At 32.8% G+C, this 14,498-nt stretch overlaps 1 protein-coding gene across 6 annotated transcripts in view; it reads left to right on the top strand.

The window, feature by feature from the left end:
* The window catches only part of LOC139484855 (neuronal membrane glycoprotein M6-a-like), a 60,402-nt gene that overhangs the window by 25,376 nt on the left and 20,528 nt on the right, over positions 1 to 14,498 (top strand). The window contains exon 1 of one of the 6 annotated variants that reach the window (XM_071268854.1): positions 2,989 to 5,296. The exons of 4 other annotated variants lie outside the window; for them this stretch is intronic. In XM_071268854.1, coding sequence (XP_071124955.1) covers positions 5,164 to 5,296 — 133 coding nt within the window. In that variant the 5' untranslated portion in view covers positions 2,989 to 5,163. Of the gene's footprint in view, positions 1 to 2,988; positions 5,297 to 13,341; positions 13,821 to 14,498 lie in introns of those variants that run through there. One more of the 6 variants, XM_071268853.1, reaches the window with a different exon arrangement.

Genomic DNA, 14,498 nt, shown 5'->3' with positions numbered 1-14,498 from the left:
ATAAACTTTTAAGCGATTTTGTTTGTTCGGGTGAGGGGGTTGTTGAATGAATGGTTGGAACGAAGGATTTGACATACAATGTACAAATTACGAAGACTTTAAATGGATAAATTAGATTTTAAGCAATTTATTATATTTTTTCTGCAAGTTAGTTTCCAGGGGATAACAAATGGAAATTAATCGGATCAATTGTTGGATCTTCACTTAAATAAAGAATTTTCTTCAAAATGTTTTCTTTGATGCGATTGCTGCACAGTTGATATGCCATGTCTATATATTATACAGTTGGTATACCTGTTATTTAGTCTATTTTATGTCGTTTGATGTTATAACATAATTATTATCCTTTGAAGCTAGCTAGAAAACACATCTTTATGAAAATTGGCTAGGTTTATGTATATAATTTACTGCACACAATTCATGCACAAACTTGAAAAAAACAATTAAGGTTTTCATTACTTTACATACATTGACACGGAACGAAAAACCCTTTATCATTACACCAGTTTCAGCAAACGTTGACACTGAATGATCTGTTCTATGTATCTCCTGTGTAGAAAAGATGAAAGTTATATTGGATCTGTACTGAGTTAAAAGTACATTAAAAGTATATTATATATATTTTACAATATGCTTAACTGTTGTACATTATGTCTTAAACTTTAGTAATACATACAATATGTCTTAACTGTAGTAATATGTACAGTATGTCTTAACTGTAGTAATACATACACTATGTCTTTAAGTTAACTGTAGTACGTATACTATGTCTTAAACTTTAGTAATACATACACTATGTCTTAACTGTAGTAATACGTATACTATGTCTTAAACTTTAGTAATACATACACTATGTCTTAACTGTAGTAATACGTACACTATGTCTGAAACTATAGTTATACATTTGTACGTACACAAAGTAATACGTATACTATGTTTGAATCGTACACTATGTCTAAAACTGTAGAAATACGTACACTATGTCTAAAACAGTAGTAATACGTACACTATGTCTGAAATTGCAGTTATACGTACACTATGTCTGAAACTGTAGTAATACGTACACTTTGTCTGATAATAGTAACACGGGCAGGAAGGACCCTGACTTACTAGACTTACTTATCTACTTAGCATTTCTGTCCCATTTTTAGTTAAATAAATATTCAGGAATATAAACTTCTTATTTGAACGCTGATATTTCAACTACATATATTGCGCAGATTATTTAACAATTTCAGATATATTGTCGGCAGAATGTATTGGACAAAATACACACCGTATATATATTCTCATTTTGTCCATGTTTTCAATAAAACTGAGAATGGAAATGGGGAATGTGTCAAAGAGACAACAACCCGACCAAATAAAAAACAACAGCAAAGGGTCACCAACAGGTCTTCAATGTAGCGAGAAATTCCCGCACCCGGAGGTGTCCTTCAGCTGGCCCCTGAACAAATATATACTAGTCCAGTGATAATGAACGCCATACTAATTTCCAAATTGTACACAAGAAACTAAAATTAATATAATACAAGACTAACAAAGGCCAGAGGCTCCTGACTTGGGACAGGCGCAAAAATGCTGCGGGGTTAAACATGTTTGTGAGATCTCAACCCTTCCCCGATACCTCTAACCAATGTAGAAAAGTAAACGCATAACAATACGCACATTAAAATTCAGTTTAAAAGAAGTCCGAGTCTGCAGCATTGTTTTGTCTAGAACATTCAACCGAAAGCATAACCTCTTCACACGAAAGGTTATGTACCGCGGCAGTGCTATAGCTATATGACATTATCTATCATATATGCACCAGTTGGTAATCAATAGCAATGTGTTTTGATACTTGGCATGATTCAAATGCTAAATGTCAAATTGATAATATTATGTATATTTGTGTTTATGCTAAAAATTACAATTCCCCACAACAAATTTGATCTAAGGCGGTTGCTTTGCTGTTTTTGTTGCTGTTGTTGTTGTGCTCTTCAACACTTTTATAGTTTTGGCTTTCGAAAAAGCGGGGTTTTTGCACGATCAAGTCTTGAACTTGATGTTTATTGCAACTTATATACTACAGTTGGCCTAATGTAAAATGAAATTATGATAAAGACATCAATTACATATTTTACACGGTCAGACAATTATGTAAATTAATACATGATACTTACATACAAATATTAAGCCAATAAATTTGCATAAACTTACATTATGAATATTGAATATAATACTGGTATTATATATAACCATCACATATAGAATTTCAACCACATTTCTCCTGATAAGTCATTGTACAAATTTTAACTAGACTAGCTAGAAAATGATTAGACAAATAAGTAGTCTATTATGAATACATGTGTTGAGTGTGTATTCCTTTGTTTCGTGTCTCATGATTGCCAATGAGACAACTCTACACAAGAGAACAAACGAGACAGAAATTAACAACTATAGGTCACCGTACGGCCTTCAACAATGAGCAAAGCCCATACCGCATAGTCAGCTATAAAAGGCACTGAAATGACAAATGTAAAACAATTCAAACGAGAAAACTAACGGCCTGATTAATGAACAAAAATGAACAAAAAACAAATATGTAACACATAAACAAACGACAACTACTGAGTGGCATGCTCGTCTTTATTGTGCTTATAATGAAATTTAAAAGTTTGTATCTGTTAGGCTTAAGAGACAAACCTCAGACTTACATGTATACCCGTTGTATGTTCACATAACAGGTTAACTTTGTCATCTGACCATTACACTACCAGACTCAAGCTAAATATAGCTACGCGAGTTTGTATTTTAGGAGCTCCTGAAATATTTCTTTATAACTGAAACATTTCAATTTCGTTCGTCTGCAATTGACTCGGGTTTAACACAGTGTAACAGCTGGAACTGTACATATCGATATAATGTAACATTAATTTGATTATTTCTAACAAGAAAATTAAAAGTAACTCAAGAACTTGATAGAGCTAACATATTTCAAGCAAAAGAATATTATGTTTCTTTGAACAGCATGTGTATTGTAACACGTTGCTCGATAAAGACCTCAGGTAACCAGATTGACTGACTGTTATGAACATAAATTTATACAAATTTATGAAAATCTCCTTTTATCAACGGTGCATATTTGGACATAAGCCATAAATAATTGAGAAAACATGGATTAAAGTACGGCTCTAAGCGATATTTTGAGGTCATTTTTACAACGTGTCGAACGTAGTTATGCCAATGTTTGCCCTTGATAAAAGGACATACCGAATATAAAACATAAAATAATTGCATTGTAATCTTATGTAACAGATAATCACAATCAATAGAATGCAAATAAAGTGTTTTTGTGTGCAGATTTATTGAGAATATATATGTCATCTGCTCAACCATAAATGATTAGGACCTAGAGGTACGGTAATAAAATGTCGTTACCTGTCATTATGCATCAAGAAATAACAATTTATCATTAATCAGATGTGAAGTCTGCTACATATTTGACCGTTCTACACTACTATAGGATCTATACAAGGAAAAGTGATACTGTCGGGAAATAATATTGAGAGAAGGAAGAATTAACTTGATATTTATGTACATACACCTGCATTGATTGCTTTATTGTAATTAAACAAGGAAGAAAAATAAATAAAAAAACTGTGGACTACAAAAAAAACCGAATGTTATCGTGAACAGTGCAGTTAAATAAGAACAATGCATTGATTGGATTAATAGCATTGTCTTTGCTTGATATAACGGACTTTTTTGTGTTCTTAAGAAATTGACCTGTTTCGAATTGGAAACAGGGTTACTTACTTGAAGTGATTAGTAATTAATTTATAAAGTATAGTCATCTTTTAAAGGATCAAACTGTATCAGATTAGATTGCAAGTCCTCAAAGAACAACAACTTACTGTGTATGTAATAACTAGGCAATCACACTTCACAAGAACGCTGAACGACGCCACAATTAATATATTATGATCAATGCCTATTTCCTATGTACTCGAAAAGTGTGTTGTATCGTTCATTTTGTAAAAGAGGAGGCATATAGTAAAAGAATTCCATCGTGAATTGACTCGTGTCTGATGAAAGTGAGGAAATCTAAAAACAAAGAAATCCACTCAAAATTAAGTGCAATAGGAAACTGACAAACGACTTTAGTATGCTCATTATCTACTTCGACTAACTACCAAAAGGAAACTAGAAAGGCCTAGTTCACGACGTAACATACTTATTATGTGTAATTAGACTAAATGTCGACACGGTCTATTGTGTGACCTTTTGTTATGCAGAAATAGATTTAATTTGATCCATATATGCAGTTATAAAAAGAATATATAAGTTACAAGGTACAATATACATCGTAGGAAGGAAGTCCGATTGTCGGACAGCAGTAGAATATAAGTTATAAGGTACAGTATACAACGTAGGAAGGAAGTCTGATTGTCCAGCAGTAGAGAAATAGCGACAGTCTGGAATTTCCAAGTGATCATTAAATATTCACAATTTGCAAAGAAATCCAATATTTCAAGCAACTGCCAGATTCTGATTGGATATTGGAATTTTGTGTATATTTGGTAGAGATCTGATGTATCGTTCTTGTTATATATATATATCAATGAGATTTATGTAGTAGCAAATACGATTTAAAACCACCTATATATACATCATCAATTACTATATTATAAAACTCCATTGAGACTCATTCAGCTTAAAGTGAACCATTATTAAGTAAGCAGAACATTGAAAGATCAATCGTTCCGGCGACATAGTTCATCGCATCAATCGAGCGTTTGGAATATCCCGGCAACTGAAGGTTTGCAAAATAGCAGTCCGACTAATTACTCACGTGAGACGACGCTTAAATGCAAATGTCAAACGTCCTTACTTATTAATAGATGTAAAGTTAAATACATGTTAGAGGATTGTATCACATCATATGTTCGTAGTATTGAGGGATTTTAACTTGTTGTTTACATGAGATGGTTGTACTAATTATTACAAGACGTAATCTGTATTCCTCATAGAAACACAACTGTACCTAATGTGAAGCACATATGGCTTAGAAAAATATCATAGGAAAGGAAAAATAACGTTTTCTCATCATAGTGCAAAGTGGTAGACCATATGTGAATTCAAGTTAAAAGTATATCAGGATAGTTCCCGGTATTTTATATGATGGAAAGTCCATGGGAATCGCAAAGGGCCGAGGCTGAAAACGGAGAACTTTTATCTGTTGAAGAGTCGGACCACGAAGGAGAAAGACTGGTTCACAAACAACCAGTGGAAATTGTGAAAATTCATGAAGGTAAGCTAGCTAGGCTGGTGAAAATGGCAAAATTCAATAAGTTTCTTTTCGTATGCTTCATTGAAAAAAATAAACAACGTGTAAGATTACTTATGAAAGTTACATTAAGATATACATCAGAGAGTTGATAAGGCAATCTATTATTGATTTCATTATAATACAGTAACATGATATAAATGTGTATTGGATTAAAACGTAAAATGTAAATGTTTAAAATGTAAACAAATCATTTGTGACCTACGAAGCCATGTTTTTGTTTATATAGAGAAAATCAATATACGTGTTTTAAAAGATGCATGGTATTGACTGAAGCCTAACCAAGCGTAAATATCTTACATTATATCTCACTAGATCTTTGTGGTTATTGGATAATAGTGTTTTATTATAGTAAGTTATAGACCTCTCCCACATGAATTATTATCATTATTCATTACCATCAACCTAGTTTTACGAGAACTCTAGATTTTAATTTGGTTTTGTATTATGACGTGGTCTTTTAGAAAGTAGATGTAAAGTATATTTGTGTGATGAGTGTTATTAATACAATTATACCGACACACCTCCCCACCCAGGGCAGAAATGTTTGATCATTTAGTGTGAAAAAAAATTATAACCAATTTCCCTTATAATTTTATCCGTGTAGATTCATGTATATGTGACTAAATGCAATATGCACTATCGAAAAGATTATTAAATCATATAATTGTGTGAACATCGCCTCAGGGGAAACTTGACATTGGTATATATAGATATCAATACGGCATTTTATAGTTTGTCTGATCGAGGTTTACGTAGGTCTTATTATAAAACTTGAATAATTTATTTGAAATAATGCAAAATCTGTCGTTTATAGTTCCTTTATATAGTTTCTTTATCCGACTACAATTATTGCAACTTGTAGAGCACGTATAAAGTTATTAAGTTCTTATGTTTAGCGGCAAGTATTTTAATTTGCATACGACTTTGCAAATCATTCTGACAAGGACATAAATGAATATAAATTTAAACTTTTCCTATTATATAGTAAGACAAAGGTAAATTGTACATATACTGTGTTCAAAGATCCATGAACGAGAATACATATACAAAATGTAGCTTTGCGTTAACCCAATGACCTTAAGTTAACCTAATGACCTTAAGTTAACCTAATGACCTTAAGTTAACCTACATATATCTAAGTGTTTATAATTAATTAATCTATCATAATTTAGAGAACAAGTATTGAATTAAAAATATATAACCAAGTAGATACGTTTTGTAATATTAAAGCTATTAGATTTGAATACTTTTCCAAATTTCGGTTTGTGTCAAACAATCATGCACAGCGAGTGAAGAGCATATTGTGCAGATTTTTATTAATTGTTTTACTGTCAAACCATGTGTACCTCGTTGGTCAAAGACTTGGTATATAGGCTGGTGGGATGGTTCAGTAATTTCGCCACATTTACAATTTTTTATTTTATTTAGACCTGTACCAAGTCCTTTGTTAATCTGTTTTTTGTTTGAATGTGTTTTCTCTGGTAGGAGTCGGGTGTAAGTGGTTAATGCTTGTTGTATATTATGTACACAATCCAACACTTTGATATTTATACATCTGGTACGGAATTTTTTGTATGTATTATCAAAAGAGGCAAGACTATAGCAAGCTAGTACTGGATGTTTGATTATGTTGACTTTAGGAAGATACAGTCATCGTACTGCTCGGCAATTTAGAACGGATGAGTCGCCATTGTCCTGTCATGTAGAAGTGCTATTGTCCCTACCCACTGTGTTGAGTTGCAATTGTCCATTCCTCACCCTGTTGAGTTTTCATTTCCCTTTGTAGGCCCTACTGAGTTGCTTGTGTTCGTATCCCACTTTTTTTACGTTTCCATTCCCATATACCCAACTCTATTGGGTTGCTTTCACCCTACCCCACGTGTCGAATTGTCATTGCCCCAACCCTAAAGCTACCCTGTATAGTTTCCATTGCATCTACTTTACCTTGTTCAGTTGCCATTGCCCCTACCTCACCCCGTTGAGTATCCGACGACCCTATCCCATCCTGTCGAATTGCCATTGCTACTACTTTACGCAGTTAAGTTGGCATTTCCTTCCACACCCTAATAAGTTGAAATTCTCCTACCCCACTCTGTTACATGTTGTCATTGCCCCTACACTCCGCCATGTTGTGTTGTCATTGCCCCTACACCCCACCATGTTGAGTTGGCATTGTCTCTACTCCACCCTGTCGAGTTGCCATTGCTACTAACTAACATATCCTGTTTAGTTGAGATTTTCTTATACCCCACCCAATTGGGTTGCCTCAGTGGAGGCAAACGTTTAAAAATAACTGAAAAAAATAAAGAATGTTCTATGAGAATAACATGGATGTTTCAAATTGCTCAAATATAAATTTAAGAAAGTAATCACCTGCTGTGTAACTATAGACAAAAAATTGAGAACAGACATATGTTGTATTTGAATATTGGACATGTGAAGAAAATCGATCTTGATATTCAACAATATAAGGATACTTTGTAGGTTTGACAACTGCCAGGTCAAACTTATATTATAAAATGATCTAACTAGTCTTTACGCTTAATGAATGTCCAGGTATTTACCTCAAGTATGATTAATGGTTCTCCTCTAGTGAGATGAACCAGAGTGGCTGGTAATGAAGTTTTACAGCATCAATACAATGTTTATTTGTACACAATTTGTCAGCGTTATGAGCCAGTAGTTGATATCCATGCATTCAAAGTAAAAACTGGATATTAATGTGAATTTAATAAATAAAATGGTCTCAACACATTTCTCGTGTAGAATGTGAATAATTGAATACCATGATAAAATACATTGTATGCTGCGAAAAGTTTACATACAAAAAACTATGAATTTGTTATCTCATTTTCATTTTCTTTTCTGTCTAAAAACTATCATGTTTAATTGTATAATACAACCGTATATTACTTGAGGAAATCGATTTTCGTTCTAAAAACACTACTTAAGTTGAAGCTTTATTAGAGAATTTTATTAGTTTCTAACAGTTTCAGCAGGTGAGGATTGTATGTTTTTATCCTCATCATAACGGATCAATACTTACTATATATAATCTTCTCTGAGTGGAGAAGAATTCTTACGCTCTGCAATCGAGTGAAAAGGATAAGGCATCGGCGCAGATGCACAACACTATCAAATCTCGATTTGGTAGGATTCTTTGAACGGAGGAAATCAAACGCAATGACTGGTTGTATTTTTCTAGCTTGATGTGTATTGATTGAGTGTGGTCTGTTTTGTTTTGAATTAAAATGAATATTATAAACAGTTTCGTTGCTAGGATAAATATAACAACTTGAATGCTTCATGAACTTAGATAAAAGAAAAAAAAAACAAGTCATCAAATTGGAACTGATAATTAAAATAATTACAGCTATCACATAATGTGTATAGTAAACAATTATTCCTTTGTAAAAGTATCATTATGGATCATTTTCCTTTGCTTGGTATTTGGTAAATATAATTGAATGAATAAATGTATGATGAAATGGAACGATTTTGTCATATTAAAACATTCTATAGCATCTGGTATATATATATGATAATAATGAACAGTACAGTGAAACTGGCTTACGATTAGCTGAGGTATTCCATGAAATAACTTTTACAGGAAATAATATGATGGGTTATTTTTTAACATACTTAATTTCATAACATCTGGTATGCAGCATAGGCTGGCTATCCAGATAAATGTAATCATAGATATAAGATACAATGTATGCGCTGTAATCTATTAATTTATGAAATAGATACAAAATATTCACGATAAACACAAAAGATATATATAAACAACCTTATGTCTTATTCTCATATTATATTTCAGACAACTTATTATTTTGACCCCCCCCCCCCCCCCAAAAAAAAAAAAAAAAAAAAAAACTTAAAAAAAATAATAATATTAAAGTTGGTATACATATACCCAATAGATTATAATAATAAATCATTGGTTAATTCCTTTCTAATCAACTTTTTGTATTGAAAACCTGTATAAAACAAATATTATAAATAACGTAAATATATACCCATAAGATAGTAACTGGTGAATTCCTTTCTGATCAGCCTTGAATACATCTGCATAATGGGCAAAGTTCAGATTATATTTCTAATGTGCATTGTAATCACCTTACTACGTGCGTAATATTGTTCGAATGATTAGGAAACTTATATTATAAACAGTGCACCTAAGGAGTAAATATTTAACAGTTTACATCCCAGATGCAGACACCTTGATGATACAACTTACCAGATATAAGAAGTATTTATTGCCTTGTGATCATTTCTCTGTGTTAAGTCGATGTAAGAAGATCTATTAACAACACTTTATTGTCCGTCTAAAAATAAATCGAATTGAGAATATATGTTTTGCCGAATTAACAAGACTTCACACCCTAAATATCTCACTAAAATGACAGTAAACAGGATAATTGGATACCTGCTCCAATACTTTGGTGGTCATCAAATTATAAGCTATGAGGGGCACAATGGAACCTAACAAATTATAATGGTAGCATAGTTGCCCCCTTTTTAATTTGGTACTAAGAGCTCAAACATACATGGGTAGCCAAACATATTTAAGCCAGGCGTGATTAGTTTAGGGTAGTCCATGGCCCAGTGTATGTGTAGTTTTTACATAGGCAGCCCTCTACCTATAGATCTCTTAAACTAAAATGGCTCCGGTCAAACCCTGATCTAACGTATAGGCTCCCCTCAAACCCTGCAATTATTAAATATAAGGGTTCAGTCAAACCCGGAATAAAGGTATGGGCTCCAGTCATACCCTAAGTAAAGGTATTGGCTCAAGTCATACCCTAAGTAAATATGAGGGTCCAGTCAAACCCGGAATAAAGGTATTGGCTCAAGTCATACCCCAGGTAAAGGTATTGGCTCAAATCATACCCTAAGTAAAGATATTGCTCAAGTCATACCCTAAGTAAATATAAGGGTCCAGTCAAACCCGGAATAAAGGTATTGGCTCCAGTCATACCCTAAGTAAAGGTATTGGCTCAATTCATACCCTAAGTAAAGATATTGGCTCAAGTCATACCCTAAGTAAAGGTATTGGCTCCAGTCAAACCCCGATTAAAGGTATGGGCTCGAATTGAACACTGATTAAAGGTATGGGCTCCAGTCAAACCCTGCAGATAAAAGGTATGGGATCCAATCAAAACCCTGATAAGAGGTTGGTGTTCGAGTTTATCCTTTATTAAATGTATGGGCTCCAGTCTAACCCTGATGAAAGGATATCAAATTTGATTCGTTTCGATATGTTAATAATTTAATTTTGTTCAATAGAAATGACAGAAAGGAAAATTTATGGGTTCTTCCAATAGTAAATCTGTCCGTGTTGTTCCAATAGTAAATGTGTCCGTGTTCTTCAAATAGTAAATCTGTCCGTGTTGTTCCAATAGTAAATATGTCCGTGGTGTTCCAATAGTAAATATGTCCGTGTTCTTCCAATAGTAAATCTGTCCGTGTTCTTCAAAAAGTAAATCTGTCCGTGTTGTTCCAATAGAAAATCTGTCCGTGTTGTTCAAATAGTAAATCTGTCCGTGTTGTTCCAATAGTAAATATGCCCGTGTTGTTCCAATAGTATATCTGTCCGTGTTGTTCCAATAGTAAATCTGTCCGTGTTGTATGGGTTCTTCCAATAGTAAATCTGTCCGTGTTGTATGGGTTCTTCCAATTGTAAATCTGTCCGTGTTATTCCAATAGTAAATCTGTCCGTGTTGTTCCACTAGTTAATCTGTCCGTGTTATTCCAATAGTAAATCTGTCCGTGTTATTCCAATAGTAAATCTGTTCGTGTTCTTCCAATAGTAAATCTGTCCGTGTTGTTCCAATAGTAAATCTGTCCGTGTTGTTCCAATAGTAAATCTGTCCGTGTTGTTCCAATAGTAAATCTGTCCGTGATGTTCCAATAGTAAATCTGTCCGTGTTGTATGGGTTCTTCCAATAGTAAATCTGTCCGTGTTGTATGGGTTCTTCCAATAGTAAATCTGTCCGTGTTTTATGGGTTCTTCCAATAGTAAATCTGTCCGTGTTTTATGGGTTCTTCCAATAGTAAATCTGTCCGTGTTATTCCAATAGCAAATCTGTCCGTGTTGTTCCAATAGTTAATCTGTCCGTTTTATTCTAATAGTAAATCTGTCCGTGTTGTTCTCATTTGAACGGGAAATTCGACAATTTTGATAGACTAGACACATGGACATTCGTTTGAGTTAACTTAACTGAATATGTCGTTTACAGTAGAACTCATACAAATATAGATTAAAGAAAATATGATAATTGTTATGGCATAGATGTAATTAAATCTATGGCTATGTTAAGAATGTCTTGGGTTGGACAGCAAACAAGAAAAAATACAATGTATATAAGGAATTTTTATAGTAGTTGAAATATGGAAGAAACATTGAAAGATATGAAAAAGAAAGAAAGAAATAAAGAATACGGATTGCCAGTGCTTTGTGCTTTTGATAATAGATTCCATATTTTGTGTACTGATATCAATAACACACCGGAAATTTCCTTCACTAGAGCCTTCGCAGCAAGATGCATGGATTGAGGCATGGATGCTACGAAAGCAATTAAAATAATAACTTTATGCAATACAAACAGATTAAACCAAACGATATTTATCTAAAAGTATATCGTTAATCAAAGCTTTCAGATATTAAGATTAAAATAAATTTCCAACCTACTGTTTACCATTTTATTATAAAAGCACGTGTGCATGGCGAATTGTAATCACTATCACAGCATTCATCGATGGGGTCACATAAAGGGGTACCAATAATAGTGTATAATACAGTTTCACAATGAAATAGTGACAAACGACGACAGCTGTGTCCTGGGGTATCTCTCGGCTTTTAGAAGAAGATTCTTTTTGTAATAACATGGCTTTATTTCAATCCAAAGACTTATAACAACCATACATTTTTTTATTTGATGGAATATCTACAATTCCTTTATCTTTAGAATTTATCTGAAACAAAACATGTAGGAAACGAGGTAGGAAACGGTCAAAGACTAAAATAATATTTCAGAGAACTCTCTGATTCGTTATCATAAACAAACATTAAACAGTAAGGTATGAGGATGTCAGCATTAGATACAGGAATACAGTAAAAACAGAAATACCCGTAGATTATACATCAGTAATGTCATAAGTTGGCTTGCTTTGTATTAACCATTACTATGAAAACTTGATATGATTGATAATCAAACTATTGTGCTACTTAGCACACTTTTGTAAACTAAATAGATTCAAGCCCAAAAATGCATATGTAAAGTACTAACACTGATGAAACATCAACAGAAAACGGCCAAAATCGTGCGAAAGCAGCAATAATTATAGTATATTACTAACTTTACAATTTTCAACAGTAAGACCATCTGAAGCACCGCTAATATCTTTTTTTATAAGTAAAACAGGGTTTGTCTAAAATTTTTCAAAAATTATTACAACTAGAATTTACAAATTATAGTACTGTCCCGATGATGTATTTAGCAAAATAAAAATAAAAAACGTTTGTCACAATCAAAATTAACTTGGCTAAAGTTTTGTTTACCAGGTTAACTTGCTCCAAGTCATCTGTTGTCATAGATTTCGACAAAAACCTGGTCAGATAAAGAAAACTTTGACCAAGTTTTAAGGCCAATAGGATAAAATGCAATCCCAGTTTTTTCGACGGTTGCCATGTTCATGATGTTATAAAACAATCCATCAAAATACTTTGACCAAGAAAACTTGTATGAGAAAACTTTGATAGTCACAACAAGCCTTTATTAATTCGTTTCTACAGCATGATCAGACGTTTCGCATGTTTAGTTCAGAGAATTGGCAAAAGAAATGTTCCTGGTTAAATTTTAAAAAAGTATGATACTTTAAGGTTATTTTGATAGTACCCGGTATTATTTTAACCTTACAACTTATAATACTTTAAAACATCTAAAAACTACTTATAACTTCTAAAAAGTTTTCTTGGGCGATGTTCTCATCATAAAACTGTCACTTCCCACCATCTTGATATCTATAGCAGATGAAGTACTTCCTTATCGTCTGCAGGCTCAGACAGAATCTAGGTTTTACTGTACATTTTCAATGCACAACATTTGTATATACGTCCACTCGGAACAAGTTTAGATTCCCTGGAGGGTCTATCTATAACAGTAGGATCATTAGTGGACTACACAAGCTTTTTTTCACAACAATTATTAGTGTATTGAAGATGTTAACTAATTAGAATAAAGTGTTTGTAAGAAAGTGTTACTCATAATGGAGAACCCACAAGAAAATATAAACATGGAGGAAAATGTGCAGGAAAATGTGAACACTGAAGTTAAAATGGACGAACCTAATGATATTAATGTAAAAACTGAGGAAAATAATCATGAACAAACAACTCAGATAGAGGAAATTAAAACGGATGAACCAATAACCGAAAAAGATGTCGAAAAATCTCAAGAGAAAACTGACCCTGGGTCAAGTAAGTCGAAAAAATGTAACAAACTTCATTCATTCTTGGGAAATTTTGGTAAATACGTTTTTGATTTCATATCTTTCTTGACATTTTTTGGTAAATATACTATGGCACTCATCGCGTATACTATTTTATTAATCATGTTAATTAAAAAAATGTAGTAACATGTCAAGTATGTACAATACAACATAACACACAGATAAAAATTGAACAGTAGGAACAGTATTTGGACGAAGCTTCATTGCATTTACAAGTGAAAAAAATTATCAAGGGTGCCCCTCCACCAATTCTAACAGCTATTTCCAGCTGTGTATTGTGCTAAATAGTAATATACACTATATAATGTGTAATTTACAATCACAACTTGTGGTAATCTACTTCATCGTTAAATAATATAGCTCTGGAGTTGTTCAATCAGAAGATAATAATTGATGATTTTAATCAAGTCCGTTGCACTCTTTGATATTTTGATTTAAATTGATAATATACCATGCACGTGATCGAGATATAAATATTTGGATTTTTGTCAAATTTAAAACAAAATAATGGTAACATAAATAAAATCGATTACTTGTGCTTAATTAACGTATTGCAAGACAATTTAGGAATATTGTAGATTCTGATCTTCTTTAAACTTGTATTGACATGTTTTCATGGAAAGGTGACCTTTGTTGAATTTAGCAA

The sequence above is a fragment of the Mytilus edulis genome, chromosome 8 (genome assembly GCF_963676685.1).
Source record: "Mytilus edulis chromosome 8, xbMytEdul2.2, whole genome shotgun sequence".
Lineage (NCBI taxonomy): Eukaryota > Metazoa > Mollusca > Bivalvia > Mytilida > Mytilidae > Mytilus > Mytilus edulis.
Note: the sequence above shows the minus strand (reverse complement) of the source record. Positions and strands in the feature narration are given on the sequence as shown.